The 18,229-nt window shown below is 45.9% G+C and overlaps 2 protein-coding genes across 2 annotated transcripts; one reads left to right on the top strand and one right to left on the bottom strand.

The window, feature by feature from the left end:
* The first annotated feature begins 8,691 nt into the window (after nucleotides 1-8,691).
* Nucleotides 8,692-11,409, top strand: LOC106098847 (uncharacterized). Its single transcript, XM_013276555.2, has 2 exons — nucleotides 8,692-9,357; nucleotides 10,077-11,409. Exons 1-2 carry the CDS (start codon nucleotides 8,764-8,766, stop codon nucleotides 10,401-10,403), a joined length of 921 nt encoding a protein of 306 aa, XP_013132009.2. The 5' UTR covers nucleotides 8,692-8,763; the 3' UTR covers nucleotides 10,404-11,409.
* Nucleotides 11,410-12,293: 884 nt separating this feature from the next.
* On the bottom strand, nucleotides 12,294-17,829 carry LOC109194488 (uncharacterized). Its single transcript, XM_019361478.2, has 5 exons — nucleotides 17,662-17,829; nucleotides 15,679-16,413; nucleotides 14,911-15,303; nucleotides 14,243-14,359; nucleotides 12,294-13,726 (listed from the first exon to the last, which is right to left on the bottom strand). Exons 1-5 carry the CDS (start codon nucleotides 17,737-17,739, stop codon nucleotides 12,647-12,649), a joined length of 2,403 nt encoding a protein of 800 aa, XP_019217023.1. The 5' UTR covers nucleotides 17,740-17,829; the 3' UTR covers nucleotides 12,294-12,646.
* Nucleotides 17,830-18,229: the final 400 nt, after the last annotated feature.

The raw sequence follows: 18,229 nt of genomic DNA, 5'->3' as shown, positions 1-18,229 counted from the left end.
TTGTGTTTTGATTTTGACCCAGGTGTAGTCTACATATCTGTACCAGTGGCTGGGTACTCTCCCTTTGAAAGAGCCAAGAGCCTTCCTTTCCACTTCCTCCATGTAAAGGTTGGCTACAATAGGTGACACGGGGGAGCCCATGGCGCAGCCATGTTTTTGTCTGTAGAAGCCTTCGTTGTATTTGAAATATGTAGTGGTGAGGCAGAGGTCTAACAGTGTGCAAATCTGATCGGGTGTGAAGTTAAGTCCTGTCCTCCAAGGCGCTGTCTTCTTGTAGTCGTTTTCTGACAGTCTCCACTGCCTCCGTGGTGGGTATGCAAGTGAAGAGGGAGAATACATCAAAGGACACCATGGTTTCATCTGGATCCAGGGTAAGTTTCTGGACCTTGTCGGTGAAGTCGGTGGAGTTCTTGATGTGGTGTGGGGTGTTCCCCACACCACATCAAGACCCAGCAACACACTCAGACAGAAACTGGTACACCCGAAAGACAAAACTCCTAAACACAAACTGAACAATGTGGTGTATGCTGTACAGTGCAGCGAGGAATGCCCAGACCTCTACATCGGAGAGACCAAACAGCCACTTCACAAGCGCATGGCACAACATAGAAGAGCCACCTCCACGGGACAAGACTCAGCAGTCCATCTGCATCTAAAGGATAAAGGTCACTCTTTCGAGGATGCCAACGTTCACATTTTGGACAGAGAGGACAGATTGTCACGTCCGATGTGGCAGACGTGTGGAGTGTAGATAAGGACCCAAGATGCAGACTGCTTAAGTGGTGAGCGAGCTTTAATAACCAAAGGATGACACAAACGGAGAAGAGGTGGGCGAAAACCCAAAACCTAAGAATGAACTAAACTGGGAAAAGCTAAGCAAAAAACAAACCTGAAACCTTGAAACATGAAACGGAGATGCAGGGAGAATAATGCGGCCAGAATACGCAGGAAAATGGAGGGGAATAACACAGACGAAACAGCAACTAACAGAGGCAGACACGAGGTTTAAATACACAGAAGGATAACGAGGGAATGAGACACAAAAGGAGGGCACAGCTGGGAGTAATCAGACCTGACGAGACAGGGGAAGAGTAAACTGAACACACTGAGATAAGACACAGACCGTCACAATAAAACAGGAAACACATACACACAAAGACACAGACTAGCAACGCGGACTTAACACAGGGGTAGACGGCAGAACAGAACAACACTAAACCGGAGGAAGAACAGAACCAAAATGACACTGGTAGAAAACACAAAACGCTGGGTCAAAAGGACCCAGGATCGTGACAGTACCCCCCCCGTCAAAGGCTGGCCCCAGACAGCCCAACAAGGAAACAAAACAGCCAGAGAGAAAAAAAAAAAAACAAAACAACAAACAACCCAACCAGGGCGGGCGGTGGGGGACCAGGACGGAGGGCTCGAGGCAAAACCAAAACAGGAGCACAAGAGGGACAAAAAACCAAAAGCAAAACACGAGCCAGCACCAAAAAACAACAAAAGAAACACACTGGAGCCCAAGGAAACAGAGTCCAAAACAGAAAAGTTCAGGGGCCGGCCAGGGGGCCGACCGCACAGGAGTCCAAACAGTTCCGGGGGCCGACCGTGCGGAAGGCCACGGTGGCGATGTGGACCCAGGTCAGGGGGCCGGCCCGGGGGCCGACAACCCAGGAGCCCGGACAGTTCAGGGGGCCGGCCGTGAGGACGGCAGCGGCGCCGACGTGGGCACAGTTCAGGGGTCGGCCGTGAGGACGGCAGCGGCGGCGACCCAGGTGGAGGCGGTCCGGGGGCCGCCCACGACGGCGATGTCGCCTGGCCAGTGGCCTGAAAGGTGGCCAGTCAGCTGCGGACCCCGACGGGGTAGGACCAGGCGAGGCTGAAGACTCGGAGGCTGGACCGGGCGAGGCTGAAGACTCGGAGGCTGGACCGGGCGAGGCTGAAGACTCGGAGGCTGGACCGGGCGAGGCTGAAGACTCGGAGGCTGGACCGGGCGAGGCTGATGAGGCCGCAGGTGACGGCGTGGAAGCCGGAGACGATGAGGCCGCAGGTGACGGCGTGGAAGCCGGAGACGATGAGGCCGCAGGTGACGGCGTGGAAGCCGGAGACGATGAGGCCGCAGGTGACGGCGTGGAAGCCGGAGACGATGAGGCCGCAGGTGACGGCGTGGAAGCCGGAGACGATGAGGCCGCAGGTGACGGCGTGGAAGCCGGAGACGATGAGGCCGCAGGTGACGGCGTGGAAGCCGGAGACGATGAGGCCGCAGGTGACGGCGTGGAAGCCGGAGACGAAGAGGCCGCAGGTGACGGCGAGGAAGCCGGAGACGAAGAGGCCGCAGGTGACGGCGAGGAAGCCGGAGACGAAGAGGCCGCAGGTGACGGCGAGGAAGCCGGAGACGAAGGCACTGCAGCTGGCGGCGTAGATGGTGAGGCTGCAGCTGGCGTGAATGAAGAGGCGGCAGCTGGCATGGAAGCCAGAGACGGAAGCGCTGCAGGCGGCGGCGTGGAAGCCGGAGGCGGCGGCGCTGCAGCTGGCGGCGTAGATGGTGAGGCTGCCGCTGGCGTGGATGGTGAAGCTGCAGCTGGCGGCGGCGTGGAAGCCGGAGACGGAGGCGCTGCAGCTGGCGTAAATGAAGAGGCGGCGGCGGCGTGGAAGCCGGAGACGGAGGCGCTGCAGCTGGCGGCGGCGTGGAAGCCGGAGACGGAGGCGCTGCAGCTGGCGGCGGCGTGGAAGCCGGAGACGGAGGCGCTGCAGCTGGCGGCGGCGTGGAAGCCGGAGACGGAGGCGCTGCAGCTGGCGGCGGCGTGGAAGCCGGAGACGGAGGCGCTGCAGCTGGCGGCGGCGTGGAAGCCGGAGACGGAGGCGCTGCAGCTGGCGTGAATGAAGAGGCGGCAGCTGGTGTGGAAGCTAGAGGCGGCGGCGCTGCAGCTGGCGGCGGCGTGGAAGCCGGAGACGGAGGCGCTGCAGCTGGCGGCGGCGTGGAAGCCGGAGGCGGAGGCGCTGCAGCTGGCGGCGGCGTGGAAGCCGGAGGCGGAGGCGCTGCAGCTGGCGGCGGCGTGGAAGCCGGAGACGAAGAGGCCGCAAGCGGCGGCGTGGAAGCCGGAGACGGAGGCGCTGCAGCAGGCTGGACGGATCCCTCGGACCCTCCAGCGGAGACAGGAGACGAAGGCCGGAGCGGTCCCTCGGACCCTCCAGCGGAGACTTGAGACGAAGGCCGGAGCGGTCCCTCGGACCCTCCAGCGGAGACAGGAGACGAAGGCCGGAGCGGTCCCTCGGACCCTCCAGCGGAGACTTGAGACGAAGGCCGGAGCGGTCCCTCGGACCCTCCAGCGGAGACTAGAGACGAAGGCCGGAGCGGTCCCTCGGACCCTCCAGCGGAGACTAGAGACGAAGGCCGGAGCGGTCCCTCGGACCCTCCAGCGGAGACACGAGACGAAGGCCGGAGCGGTCCCACGGACCCTCCAGCAGAAGCCATCACTAAGCCAGCAGCCATGGAGGCCACTAGCACACATGAAAGCAACTGGCACTGCCCAGAGCACTGGCCCTGCCCAGGCAACGCTGACATGAGGTGGTACTCAGGGGGCTGCTTAAACTGCAGGGGTCCAGAATTAGCTGGGGCCTGACACCTAGCCTCTGGGGGAGCCCTGGAGTGGCAAACTGTACCAACGGCGGCTAACCCCTGAAAAGTACACTGAGAAGACGTAAGACTTCCTCCCTGCGTGGAGTGAACGGGTGAACCAGGTGGCCCTGGGGCCTGAACTACAAGTAACGGTGACACTGGAGGCACTGGGGCCTGGACTACAGGCGGCACTGGGGCCTGGACTACAGGCGGCACTGGGGCCTGGACTACAGGCGGCACTGGGGCCTGGACTACAGGCGGCACTGGGGGCACTGGGGCCTGGACTACAGGCGGCACTGGGGGCACTGGGGCCTGGACTACAGGCGGCACTGGGGGCACTGGGGCCTGAACTACAGGCGGCACTGGAGGCACTGGAGACTGAACTACAGGCGACACTGGAGGCACTGGAGACTGAACTACAGGCGACACTGGAGGCACTGGAGACTGAACTACAGGCGACACTGGAGGCACTGGAGACTGAACTACAGGCGACACTGGAGGCACTGGAGACTGAACTACAGGCGACACTGGAGGCACTGGAGACTGAACTACAGGTGACACTGGGGGGAACTGAGCCGAAAGGGGCACTGGAAACTGCACTGAGGGTGAAGCTGAGAGCTCTGGAAACTGCACTGAGGGTGAAGCTGAGAGCTCTGGAAACTGCACTGAGGGTGAAGCTGGGAGCTCTGGAGACTGAGCAGAGTGTGGCACCGGAGACTGAGCAGAGTGTGGCACCGGAGACTGAGCAGAGTGTGGCACCGGAGACTGAGCAGAGTGTGGCACCGGAGACTGAGTAGACGGTGAGTGAGCGACTGACACTGGAGACTGAGTGGAGAGCGGCTGCGTAGCAGCTAACTGAGCTGAGAGTGGCAGCTGGGCAGCTAACTGAGCTAAGAATGGCTGAGCAGGCGATAAGCTGTTTACATTGCTATCTGCAGCACAAAACACTGCCCCAGAACAAACAGTTCCACAATCCATAACGGAAAAAGAGTCCTCACCCACCACAGCCGACGATGTAGAAGTCCGAATGTCCGGCTGTGGGGTGGCGCGCCGGCGGCGCGATCGACGTTTCTTCCCCGCAGCCGGCACCGACAGGCCGGGTAAACTCGCATCCGGCAGGTGAGGCTGACGCGGCTGCTCCGGGGTGGCTGTTGGCTGTCGCTGCTGGACGCCCGATATTTCCCAAGCTCGCGCCGCCTCCCGGGCTTCATACAAGTTGGCCAATAAGTCCGAACATCCTCTGACCTGGCGGAGATAGGGATTTCCTTTGAGGATCTCCTCAATGCCATTTATCCCCACGATCCTAGCTCTCATATTCGAGGTGTGGGTTATCCACTCAACCAGGCGTTGGACTCGCATCAGATCGCTCTCCCCGGGTAAGTCTGCTGGATCCATGTGTTGGCTGTTTCGTGCTGTCACGTCCGATGTGGCAGACGTGTGGAGTGTAGATAAGGACCCAAGATGCAGACTGCTTAAGTGGTGAGCGAGCTTTAATAACCAAAGGATGACACAAACGGAGAAGAGGTGGGCGAAAACCCAAAACCTAAGAATGAACTAAACTGGGAAAAGCTAAGCAAAAAACAAACCTGAAACCTTGAAACATGAAACGGAGATGCAGGGAGAATAATGCGGCCAGAATACGCAGGAAAATGGAGGGGAATAACACAGACGAAACAGCAACTAACAGAGGCAGACACGAGGTTTAAATACACAGAAGGATAACGAGGGAATGAGACACAAAAGGAGGGCACAGCTGGGAGTAATCAGACCTGACGAGACAGGGGAAGAGTAAACTGAACACACTGAGATAAGACACAGACCGTCACAATAAAACAGGAAACACATACACACAAAGACACAGACTAGCAACGCGGACTTAACACAGGGGTAGACGGCAGAACAGAACAACACTAAACCGGAGGAAGAACAGAACCAAAATGACACTGGTAGAAAACACAAAACGCTGGGTCAAAAGGACCCAGGATCGTGACACAGATGGTTTGAAAGAGGAGTGAAAGAAGCCATTTATGTCCACTGTGAGCGACCATCTTTGAACAGAGGCGGTGGTTTACGACACCAACTGTCTGCCATCTATAATCCAGTTTTGAGTTCCCTTCCCAGACGCCTTAACGCCCACTCACATTCTGGGCCATCTGACCTCAGGAAATCACATGATAGGGTGGGGCCAGGTTTAACAATGAGCTCACCCGAAACCCTGGCTGATTGGGACCCACACCCGCTTTCACACCTTGGCTCATGTGATTAGGTAGAGGATCATCAGGGGGTCCTTTGTCCCCCTTTGGGGGGAAACTCCCACTGGGTTTAAATCTGTGACTCTCCACCATTTGACCCTTAGAACTGAAGAAGCTTCTCGGATGAGAGGTGAAACGTCTTCAAGCAGCTCAAAGAAGTCCAGACGCTTTTCTTTCCAAGCTCCTTAGTGTGAATGTTTGTAGCACAAATTCATAGGAACCCTTTTATTTAGTTATTAATTTTTATCGTTAATTACTTGAAAGAGATTTAGGACATTGCTCTGCAGAATGGAAGATAGATCTTGCGTTTTCTGACATTAAACCTAAGACAATGAACCTTACTTGTGTAAACCCAAAACAGACTTATTTCTTCCACTGAAATCAGAATTTGATATATAGCTATTTTTTGCATTATTTCTGAAAGCTAACTGGTTCATGTTGATGGCTGACTGCAGTAGCAAATAATGGCCATTGTACTTTTCACTTTTTTATGTCTCAGTTTCTCTAGTAGGATCTGAGAGGAGGATTACCAGAATAATTTTATCTTGTGAAGCCTTGTGAAAAGTGCTGACTCATTTAAATTATTCAGTCTCTTCCAATGTAAAGATGATGCTAATATCCAGAAAAACACTGGTCCCCTGCTTTCAAAATCATCTAGGTCTGATTTTAACAGCTGGCCTTCATTTCCTTGTCTGGAGCCATTTCACATGATAAAATAAGAGTTTCCGCTTTTCCTTGAGTGAACAAGAGCAAAGTGAGCACTATGAAAGGCCCAGAGAGCTTCCATTTGATGACTGGCAGCCTCAGGTCTTGTATCTGGGTGATACTACGGGCCACTTTAAAAGCCGGCCTTTCTCCTGCTGCAGAATAACACAGAGAAAAGAAGAGGTGGGACATGAAGAGAGGAGGGGGGATTTAGTGGAAAAACAGGGCCAGGGGGCCTAGCTTTTGAAATAAGACTGCTGCAGATGTCTGAGCAGAAGGATTAGGCTGCAGGCTTTGGCTATATTGTCCAGTTTCACTCGCCTTCAGTTGTGGCCCCTTGTAGCTCATAGCAGCCTCGGGGTGGTAAGCTGTTGGTCAGAGTGCCAGCTGGCCTCAACGTGTACCCCAACGACGGTCGAGCAAGTCCCTCCAACTCACAATTCACTCATCCTCACTCTCTGTAACTCAACACATAGAGTATGTAATGTCACTCAGATAACCATCTTGGTGTTGTTGGTCAGAATGTATGTCAGTGGGGCCATAATCGTGTGAGAACAACAGGGCTCTACATTCTATGAGGTCCATCAGTTTATTTTTTCCCTCTTATCCAATTCAAGGTTGCTGGGGTCTGGAGTCTATCATAGCTGTCATAGGGCAAGAGGCACGATACATCTTATATACTTCACTTCATGTTTTATTCACTTTATGCAGTCTCTCAATTAAATTTCTCCTCAGGCCATCCTCACATTTACATCTCTTTTAATCCATGAATACCTTTCTTTCATTAAATCGTACATTTAAAAAGTAAGCTCACTCACTCATATCCTTCCTCACACAGAGCCTTCAAAGTCATTTCTACATGGGCCTCTCAGACAGAGGCCTATTTTCTAGAATAATTTCATAGATTATATTTTCTTATCGACCGCCTTGTGTTTCTACGGAGCCCCGCAGGGGACATGGGAGAAAAAAAAAATTAAGACGGACTTTTGCGGGATCTCGCAAAACATTGCGAGATCTCGCAAAACTAACTCGGGATCTCGCAAAACAAACTCGGGATCTCGCAAAAGTTTTGCGAGATCTCGCAAAACAAACTCGGGATCTCGCAAAACTTTTGCGAGATCTCGCAAAACAAACTCGGGATCTCGCAAAACTTTTGCGAGATCTCGCAAAACAAACTCGGGATCTCGCAAAACTTTTGCGAGATCTCGCAAAACTAACTCGGGATCTCGCAAAACTTTTGCGAGATCTCGCAAAAGTCTGTACCATACACCTCCAAATCAGCACTGAAACCTCAGAAACAACCACAGCGATGGAGGACACACACCCATTTGAGCGATTCATAGATTTTTACTTTGAGCTTGGACTAAACTATAAAGACATTAAAACTGTGCTTTGCAGTAGACACAGTTTTCATATAAGCGAAAGACATCTGAAGAGAGTTCTTAGCACAAGGGGACACACTCGTCACAAAGCGTACTCTTACGGAGCCCCGCAGGGGACATGGGAGAAAAAAAAAATTAAGACGGACTTTTGCGAGATCTCGCAAAAGTAACTCGGGATCTCGCAAAACTATTGCGGGATCTCGCAAAACAAACTCGGGATCTCGCAAAACTATTGCGAGATCCCGCAAAACAAACTCGGGATCTCGCAAAAGTTTTGCGAGATCTCGCAATAGTAACTCGGGATCTCGCAAAACTTTTGCGAGATCCCGCAAAAGTTGAATTCCAACAATGGCGGCAGCTACTTAGTCGTAATATTACTCTTTCTGGGTCACAAAATAAACTTTTAAGATATTTTGAGGCGTGAATGTAGCTGTGTAAATGTCAAATATCTGCGCGGTTTACAAGACATCACATATTTGCAAAAGTGCTCCGACGTTTTTCGGAGATCTGACACCCACCATCTCGAAGCTAACGGAGGTCGAGACCTACTACAGCCGGGAGAAACACCGCTCTCCCGGCACGTCGTGCCTCGACCTCCCGGTCGGCCTCGACCTAGCGGCCTCCGAATGCGGCTAAAACTTTTGCGAGATGTCGCAAAAGTTTTGCGAGATCTCGCAAAAGTCCGTCTTAATTTTTTTTTCTCCCATGTCCCCTGCGGGGCTCCGTATACTCTGACCTGGCCGTCTTGGTTGAATTTATTGACAACCAACTGCAGTACTCTGGGCAGCTTCACGGATACCGATGGATGTACACTAAATGCAGGGAACATGGACTACGCGTGAGGAAAGAGGATGTGCGCTTGGTGTTGAAGGAGCTGGATCCCCGAGGCGTCGCACTGAGGCAAGCAAGACGTTTCAGGCGAAGGAACTATTTTTCAAAAGGGCCGAACTTCATCTGGCACATGGACTCATACGACAAACTGAAGCCATATGGCATCTGTATCAATGGTAGTATTGACGGTTTCTCGAGAAAAATAATCTGGCTTAATGCATACACAACAAATAGTAATCCGAAAGTGATCGGGGGGTATTACATAGAAGCGGTGCAGCGTTTAAAGGGCTGCCCTAGAGTTGTGAGAGGCGATCTTGGAACTGAAAATGGCCATGTTAGAGGCTTTCAGCGTTTCCTTGTGTCCGTGGCTCCTAACGACACCCTTCAGAGTTACTTGGAGGGAGCAAGTACCGCCAATCAAAGGATTGAATACTGGTGGCGTTTTCTTCGCAGCCAGTGTCTGGAGTTCTGGTTATCCTTATTTGCAGACATCAGAGACAACGGGTACTTTGATGGTGGGTTTCTGGACATAAACCTCCTTCAGTTTTGTTGCATGGGACTCATCCAGGTGAGTTAATAAAATATGTTTTGTTGCGTGTATGGATGCATGCGTGTGTGAGTGAGAGATAAAGGAAACCGAAGAAGTGATAGAGAGGTAATACACGAAGTATTGTGAGAGATGAGATCTGTGCCAGGTTTAGGGAATGGAGAGACTTGCAGGAAGAAAGAGACAAGACAGGGAGAAGAGGTTGACAGGAGCAGGGAGTAAATGAAAAATTGTGTAAATACTATAATTTAGGCTTAAGCAATTGGCCACCTTAAGGCAGAGCTCAACAACCAAGACTACAGTAACATCTATGTTGAAGATGTTGACATGGCATATGAAAATTTCTCATCTATAATATTAACTATTTACAATTTGGAATTATTTTGATTGGAATATCCAAATAACTTTCAAATACAAAATACAATGATCAGTGACATAAAACAAATTGATTATTATAAGGGGAGTAGATGAGCCAAGCAGGTAGTAATAAGACCAATAGTACTAATGTAAAATATCACAGCATAACAGTAACAGGAGTTAGTGTGTGAAACACTTGTACAGATGACATTAGGTAAAGTACATGATTACAAAAATTCACATGATTGTTTAAAAATAATAAATTGCATAAATATAAGAAACCTTCCTCTAAGTGAGTGAGTTCATCGTGATCTGCGTATATGTATATATGTATATACATACATGCGATCGCATTTCTTTAATTTCTGTATTCTTGTCAACAGGATGAGCTGGATGACACTGCACAGGTTTGGAATGCACACTCCATCAGGCCATCAACAAACATCAATATCCCCAGTGGGCGACCTAATGTAATGTATACATTACCTGAGCTCTACGGGACAAGAGACTTCCTTTGCCCCACTGAAGAAGAACATGTTGAAATGTGTAAAACTGAGTGTGTTTTCCGACTGACCAAACCATGTGACCCCGATGTGTATGAACTATGCAATATCCTCATGACCGAGTCCCATCTGACTCCACCAACAGACCCATATCAGGCTGTGAACTTGTACATGCATCTAAGAGAGAACATCGTGGCATTAGTGTAAATTCCATACACTGCAGCTGAGAACGTTTCTCAAAATTGACCTGTGCTATATGTGAGAAAGCTAACTTCTGGATATTTAACAGACTTTAAACTGTAAGCTTTCTAGTACACAGTCATTTATGAGAATATCTTATATAGAAATATTTATAATTGTGTTCCAGGAGGGTCAGTGAACTAAAGTATAAAGGGAAGTCTCTGCCTGTTAATGATATTCTGAGTGTTCTTTAGCACAAAAACATTGTAATTTTCTGTCAAATGTTATCAAGTTCTATGTCTATGTGTATTACTTCGGATTACTTTACCTGTCTATTTGGCTTGATACATGGATCAAAACATAAGAGAAGTATTAATTTAATGTGTTAGGAGTTTTAATGTACAGTGTTTACTAGGATAATGGTGGTTTATGTTGAGTATTTTGTAATAATTTTTAAATGGTGAGTTGGTATTTACACCATCTCTATTTGTTAATGACGGGAATGTTTACTTGTTGATGTTGGCTAGAATACAGTTTAAAATCGAAGAGATATTCTATTATGCCTTGTTGCTCTATATATATTATAACGCCCACTGTCACACTGGCAGGCTACATGAAATGGTACTAAGGGGCATTATAATCTGAGGGGGGACACCTTTAGCATTTTTCTGAACTCAAGTTTCTCTGTCTAAAAATATAATTATTTGATGTAATTTTTGCTATTTTTTTTAAACTATTTACTGTGATTCCAGACGAGCTTTAGTTTTTTAATGTTGGTTAAACAAAACTGAAAAAATAAAGAACTAAATCAAGACATTTTGAACTCTTAGAATTTCAAATAGATATAAACATTCTTTTTTGGCTACTGAATTTAATCTTAAGCTTATTTTATCAGCTGAATAATAAATTCTCTGCACCCACCTATACTGTTGATGAACAGCAATTTCATTCGAATGCTATTTTTGAAAAACTCGCCACTTCTGAAAGGATGATATGTGTTGTTGAACTATCGGACAAATAAACTGAAATCTAATCAATTTCTAATTTTTTGGGGGGGACCATGTAGTACTGACAACTAAAAAACTGCAAATGACAAAAGCATATCGACAACATCTGTGTAGTGACTGCCTGTGTTCCCAGGCACTTAAATTTCAGAGAAGGGTAGACAGAAGTGCATAATCTGTCAAAAATGTAGCAATATTTTATAATTAACCATATATACTATTTAATCTAATTTGAAATCCTGGCATACAAACTTGTTTATCCAAAAAAATGTTAAATCTGATAATCATTACTTGTTAATTTGTATTTATATAAGACAGTATAAAGAATTGTGGATCATCTGTATGTGACATTATGGGCAAACTCCTTTCAAAAAAGAACTTGTGATGGCAATATGCTTTTTAACAAAACAACTAGTAAACATTTTGGAAGCTAATCAAGGGGAATAGGACTTATTGTTACAAGATGATGTTTATAGGCTACATCAGCTTTAAGAATTTGTAAACAGGATCTTATCATTAACTTTCAATAACTTTTTTGCAACCATAGTGACATTATTTGCTAATATTAATGGACCTTTCACCCTAAAATCAAATTTACACATTTTTCTGTTTGCTAGCTGTAGTGTGAGTTACCCAATTTTAGAGATATTGACTGTACAAGCCTACCTTTCTCTTGTTTCACATGGTACCTAATGCTTAGTAGCAATGTCTTTATGTAGACTTTATGTAGCTTCATGTAGTTTTTCAACAAGGAAGAGATCTCTACAGCTAATATCTCACAAAACTAGGCAACTCACAACAAAATATTCTAGATGGATAAACAGCAGGCCAATGTGTGTCACTGCGGGCTATGCAGGTGTGTTGACAGAACGTACCCAAAAGCAGACAATGAGAGAGAGAGAGGACACTGAACTTAAAACAAAAGCGAGCCTTTATTCTGGCTGATGGCAGGAGTAAATGAAAACAATGATAATGTGTACAGCACATTTTGATGTGATCTGTCCCTCTAACAATAAACTCAAACCTTGTTTTCAACAGAAGTTAAAGATCCAGTCATTTTCAAAGAATTTTAAACAATAAAGAGTCCTTGTGAAATCGGAGCTAACATACAACTAAGCCATCAGAAAGTTAAACGTGTGACAGCTTACTATACGGCTGAATATATCAAATGCTTCAATGACAAATGAGAAAAGACAGAATTCATGAACTCAAGGATAATCATACATATAACAATTACAGCTGTAACCATTAGTACACTCATCAGATTCAAATGATGTCCATTTCAAAGTAATTGCTGAAAAGGATATTGTCGAACTCGGTGCGAAATTCAGGATAAGAACTGTAAGTGCATGGCACTTCAAGGGTAGCTCCACAGGTGTGAGCAACAGGCCTTCTGTTGAGCCCAGTTTCAGCATTAAAGCACACCAAAATTTTGTCAACACATATCACAGAAGATCCTGTGCAGAAGCGCAGGATTTTCTCAGCTTTGGTTTCATCAGCGTTTTTAACATAACGCTGAAGATGGTTAAAGGTTGTCTGTTCTCCGTGAGACAGCATCAATTTTGTTGTTTCAAACAGCTGCACTAGTCTTTTGCCTGTGGCCTTCTTTGTCTCATACAGAGACAACACACTTTCCTTGCCTGACAGTTTCAGCTGCAGACGTGCCGCCATGGGTGTGGAGAAGCAATCCATTATATACTTTGGCTCTTGGAGAATGGCCTTATGAGCCATTGTTTCAATGGCAGGCTGCATGTTGTTCTTAGGTGGTAGGAAGTGGGAACCCATCCTTGTAAAAAGATCAAGCAGGTCCTCTTCATCATTTTCATCCATTGTGCCTTGGAGAGCCTTGTTGACAGCAGATCTCTCAACAGGAGGGAGATAGTTGAGAAACGATGCAATCAGAATGTCGACATCAACTGAGTCCATTCCGTGGATGCAGGCTAAAATGAAAGCCTTTGACAGCCTCACTGGAAAGACACCATGGTCTAGTAAGCCTTTCACCCATATCTGCCCAACTGCTTGCCATTCAGCCTCACTAAAGTCTGGCCTCAGCCTTGGAACTCGTTCAGTTTCACCTTCACACTGTTCCAAAAATTGCTCCCAAAATGCAGTGTAAACCTCCCTTGACACCCCAGCATCATCAACAGCATTTTCATTTACAAAGTTCATCTTTAAAGTCTCATTCATAATGCTACTGTCCATAAATACAGCCAAAAGATCATCAACAACTTTTATCCTGCGGACTGATACATGTAGGGGGCTCTGTGGGTCTCCTGAATTTGATGGGGAAAGTTGGCTGCTTGAATCTAAAGGCAAACCTTGTGCGATGAAATTCAGTCCATGGTCCTGAGTAAAAGACAAAATATGCACAGTCCATAAGAAATGTAAATAAATTGTACAGATTACACAATATCAATCTTCTGATAAAGTTTGAAATTTCTTTGTCTAATTTTAGTGGGCTGTACATTCCCAAACCATGTTTGCACTGATAATTTATATATAACATTAACATTTCGGCCTGATGGATCTCCTCGTATGCCTCAGAAAATTATACAAGTGTTCTATACATGCTCATACATGTATGAGAAGACTCACTTCTGTGCAAAGAAGGTAGAGATCACAATAGTGACACCAAAACAATGTGTTGCTCCTGTGTTATGTAAATAATTTGATTTCAAGACTAAATTTCCTGTTTAATCTTATCTTAATGTGAATCACTGGAATTGTCTCTCAACTGACAATATCCTTTTAATTCAAATGGACCCACAAACTGCTATATCCTCGGAAAATAGCATGCAATTTTGCCATCTCTACATTATGTAAAGATAGGTGTTTATGGTTGCCTGAATTGATCCATCTTACCTGTGCAATCTGGGTTGCTTCCCCCTGTATTGACTGCATATGGGATGTGGGCAAGCCATTAGCTGAAGACAATGGGAGCAGGAAACCATCCATAGGTAATCCATTTGTGTCGGCATTCTGAGAAGGAAGTATTGCATTAACTGACAACAGACACCTAAACCCTTCAAGATTATAAGACTCTTCTTCAATCTTCTACCTTGGCCTATTCTAAATCATTAATGTTCTTAAAAAGTCTGCAAAATATGTCAATAGGTCTTAAGAAAAAGATACACCTCTTTATTTTCAGCCTACATGTTTCACTTACAAGAGTAAAAAGACATATTACAGTGGAATTCCACAGGTTTTTATCAGATCTTGATGTACTTCTTACTACTTAAAATGTTGTATTATTGCTGCAACAAAATCAAGTTTTAAACAAACAAGAGATGAATTCTGATTAATAGAAATCGAGCAAGTGTTTCACAGTAGTGTAGGTTATTTCTTTTAAGATCCAAAAGAATAATATTACAGAAAATAACATACATGCTTAAATTTTGTCCAAGCAGAAATGCATGATCAGCTTTTTTAAAATCAGAAGTATGCAAGTCATTGAATTTGAGTATAAATAAATTTCCATATTTTGTAACACTTACATAAACCACATCAAACACAACTTTCCATGGTCTTACCTGTGTGAGATCGTCACTGTTGACACAATTCAGGGTTATCACAACTGTGTCATCACCATCTGCTCTGACAAGATCCTCTTCAGGATTCCATAGAACCGTATCCGCTTCGTCTATGTCTGGAAAACGAAATTCCAAATCTTCTGGAAGTTTGTCCCGGGACTCTAGTTTGAAGGATTTATAAGGAACTATACTGGTCAGATCAATAATTTCAGAGCAGTGGTCAGGGAAATCATGATCACTTGAGTCATTCTTCTGCCGCTGTCCCACGACAGTGTTTTTAATGTCTGTTGGGGTTGAATGCATATGATGTGATTTTCCTTGTCTTTGTGTTGTGACTGCCTCACAGAGTGATTTCAGTTTTTTTGGATTGGGTTCCATCTGGAAATTGTGAATCTGTGAACCAGAAAACAAACACAAGAAACAAACGAACATAATTCAATTATTTTTTCAGCAGCCAATCATTTACTACATCTTAATGAATACAAAGCTGTAATTCTTTCACAGATGTATTAAATGTACCTTACCACACAAGTCAACAAAAAATTCCTGGAATAATTTCATCCAACAGAAGTGAAAGTATTCGTAGATGTACATAGAGCACTTGAATAAGACAACTCTTTATTGCCGTTGCACAGTCATACCTAGTACAATAGTACAACGAAATTAGAAAATGTCACACGTTACCAACAAGCACTACTAAACACAACAAAATACAGTAACTTTAAAGTGATCATTATTTTTAATAATAACTTTCTTATTTTAACAAACCTGTTTGCCAGTGTCACTGTCAGATGAATCCCCATGGTCAAGTAGATCTGGGACAAAATCATCTGTCTCACTGTCAGATCCAAGTAATGTCACCGGTGAATCTTCTTCAGTTATGCTGACAGAAAAATCCTCTACAGATGAGGACTGAACTGTTGACGGTGTTTCATCTTTCGTGCAAATGTAAAATCTCAGGATCTTCAATTTGGTTTGTTCATAAAGTTTGCCAACGGTGTCATCTAAAGGAATCGAATTTCTTTTAAAATCACAGACATCTATGTTAAAGTCTTCAACTCTCCCTTTTGGCGAGTTCCCATCTGGAAAAAACAGGTCCTTTCCCATTTCCAAAATCTTAGCTACAGTTGTAGTTTTTTCCACAGTTGCATGTCTTGTTCCTCCACCATTTCTGGTTCTCACTTGACGGTATTCATTACTGCTAAAATGAAGCCATCCGATTTCTATTTTTCTGCAGGTCTTCTCTCCTGCAGTATTTCTCTGTCTTGCCATCCCTTCACCTTGCTTGTGGAACACGCCTGATGAACCACACAGCACTCCTTTGGTTTTTGATCTTACTTTCCGTGCCGCAATTTTATCTCTTAGGTTCTGCAGAAGAGTCTCTTTATCTGTGCTGTACTTAGTTTGTTGACAGAAAGACTTGACAGCTACTCTGTCACCATATGTCCTTATGTATTTCGCCATTTCTCCATCAGTCATGACGGACAGCACTGCCTTATCCACCTGCAGACATAAAACATTAGAGAAATGCTATTAATGCCACACTAGCACACATGGAATCCTAACTGTATTACAAATAGAGTTCTTAATCCACACAACATCCAAATTCATGGGCTGCAACCTTTTATTTTTTTTTATTTATTTATCACATTTTAGACATACAAGCTGTGTCCAAATTCATGGGCTGCATCCTCCTGAGGACGCTTTTGTAGACCGATTACGTCACAGCGATGCGCCGATGGCAGTCCGAATGCAGCGGACAAATGCGTCCTCCTTTTCACCGAATTCAAATTTGAAGGATGGGTCGGGTGTGTGCTTCGTGGCCCACCATATCCCAGAATTCATAGCGCGGCCCAGCCAAACTCCAGTTTCCGGTAATGGCGGCCGCTAATAAGTTTTAAAATTACTGTTATTAATCTTTCTGGGTCACAAAATAAACTTTTCACATATTTTCAGGCGAGAACGTGGGTGTGTACACTTGAAATATGTGCTTGGTTTATCAAGGTATCGCATATTTGCAGGTGCTTCGACGTTTTCGTTGACGTCTGTTACCCACCAGCTCGATAGCTATCCGAGAGCTCGAGGGTCACTGAAGCCGCCGAGAACGGCACAACTCCCGGCACATCATTTTCAGATCACCACGGACTTTTGCTACTCAGGTTAAACGTAATATATAAAACATTTAGACAACCTAAAAATGTTATTGTTTGGCATTTTTCAGCGTTTTATTTGTTCGTGAGTAAACGGTTTGGCTGAGATTAAAGTTATTAGATTAAATTAGATCAAATAAAACTTTATTAATCCCCGGGTGGGTTCCTCCTTGGTTTTTACACCGCTGAATAAACGTCAAACAGAAAACTGATTAAACAGAAGCGTGAGATGGTCGAGAATTTACTCCAGTGTCCTGTTATATTTTAGATAGCAAGGAGCAGACGGCCGAGTTTCTTAAACTCCACCGAGACAGCGGTGACGCTAATCAAAAGGCTAGACCGTCCAACTTCCGGCATACCCGACCTTCTGAGGACCCGGCCCACGTACACAACGAAGCCCGGGTCCTCAGTAGGATGCAGCCAATGAATTTGGACACGATTTGAAATTTCAAAACATATGTGGACTTAACGAGTTATGTTTAATGAACCTGAACATATTTACAAGAGTTAACATTAAAGGCATGCATATACGACCTCGGTTTTTCAACAAGTTACTCGCCTCTTGAACCACGGTGTTTAATGCTTTGTTGTTTATACGTACTTTGTCTTGTTGCATGTGCACGATGTCGTCGTGTGGGACCTCTCTTGACCGCAAAAAATTTTCTAAATCCTCCTCCATGTCCGCACTACGGAGCACCCTTCAGCTGAACTGCTATCAAAAAGGAGCGGGATCTTTTGCGAGATCTCGCAAAACTTTTGCAAGATCTCGCAAAACTTTTGCGAGATCCCGAGTTAGTTTTGCGAGATCTCGCAAAAGTTTTGCGAGATCCCGAGTTAGTTTTGCGAGATCTCGCAAAAGTTTTGCGAGATCCCGAGTTTGTTTTGCGAGATCTCGCAAAAGTTTTGCGAGATCCCGAGTTAGTTTTGCGAGATCTCGCAAAAGTTTTGCGAGATCCCGAGTTTGTTTTGCGAGATCTCGCAAAAGTTTTGCGAGATCCCGAGTTTGTTTTGCGAGATCTCGCAAAAGTTTTGCGAGATCTCGCAATGTTTTGCGAGATCCCGCAAAAGTCCGTCTTAATTTTTTTTTTCTCCCATGTCCCCTGCGGGGCTCCGTATGTTTCACCTTTTGTCTCCCTGTTTATCCCTGTTTCTCTGTCAAGGTCGTGTGT

Source organism: Oreochromis niloticus, linkage group LG7 (genome assembly GCF_001858045.2).
Source record: "Oreochromis niloticus isolate F11D_XX linkage group LG7, O_niloticus_UMD_NMBU, whole genome shotgun sequence".
NCBI lineage: Eukaryota > Metazoa > Chordata > Actinopteri > Cichliformes > Cichlidae > Oreochromis > Oreochromis niloticus.
Note: the sequence above shows the minus strand (reverse complement) of the source record. Positions and strands in the feature narration are given on the sequence as shown.

Excerpts from the sequence above, each read along its gene's own strand:
- LOC109194488 (XM_019361478.2), bottom strand. The coding sequence starts at position 17,739 with ATGGAGGAGGATTTAGAAAATTTTTTGCGGTCAAGAGAGGTCCCACAC. Across the intron at positions 16,414-17,661 it reads TGCACATGCAACAAGACAAA|GTGGATAAGGCAGTGCTGTC; the intron begins GTACGTATAAAC and ends TTATGTCTGCAG. Across the intron at positions 13,727-14,242 it reads AAGCAACCCAGATTGCACAG|GACCATGGACTGAATTTCAT; the intron begins GTAAGATGGATC and ends TCTTTTACTCAG.
- LOC106098847 (XM_013276555.2), top strand. The coding sequence starts at position 8,764 with ATGTACACTAAATGCAGGGAACATGGACTACGCGTGAGGAAAGAGGAT. Across the intron at positions 9,358-10,076 it reads GTTGCATGGGACTCATCCAG|GATGAGCTGGATGACACTGC; the intron begins GTGAGTTAATAA and ends TCTTGTCAACAG.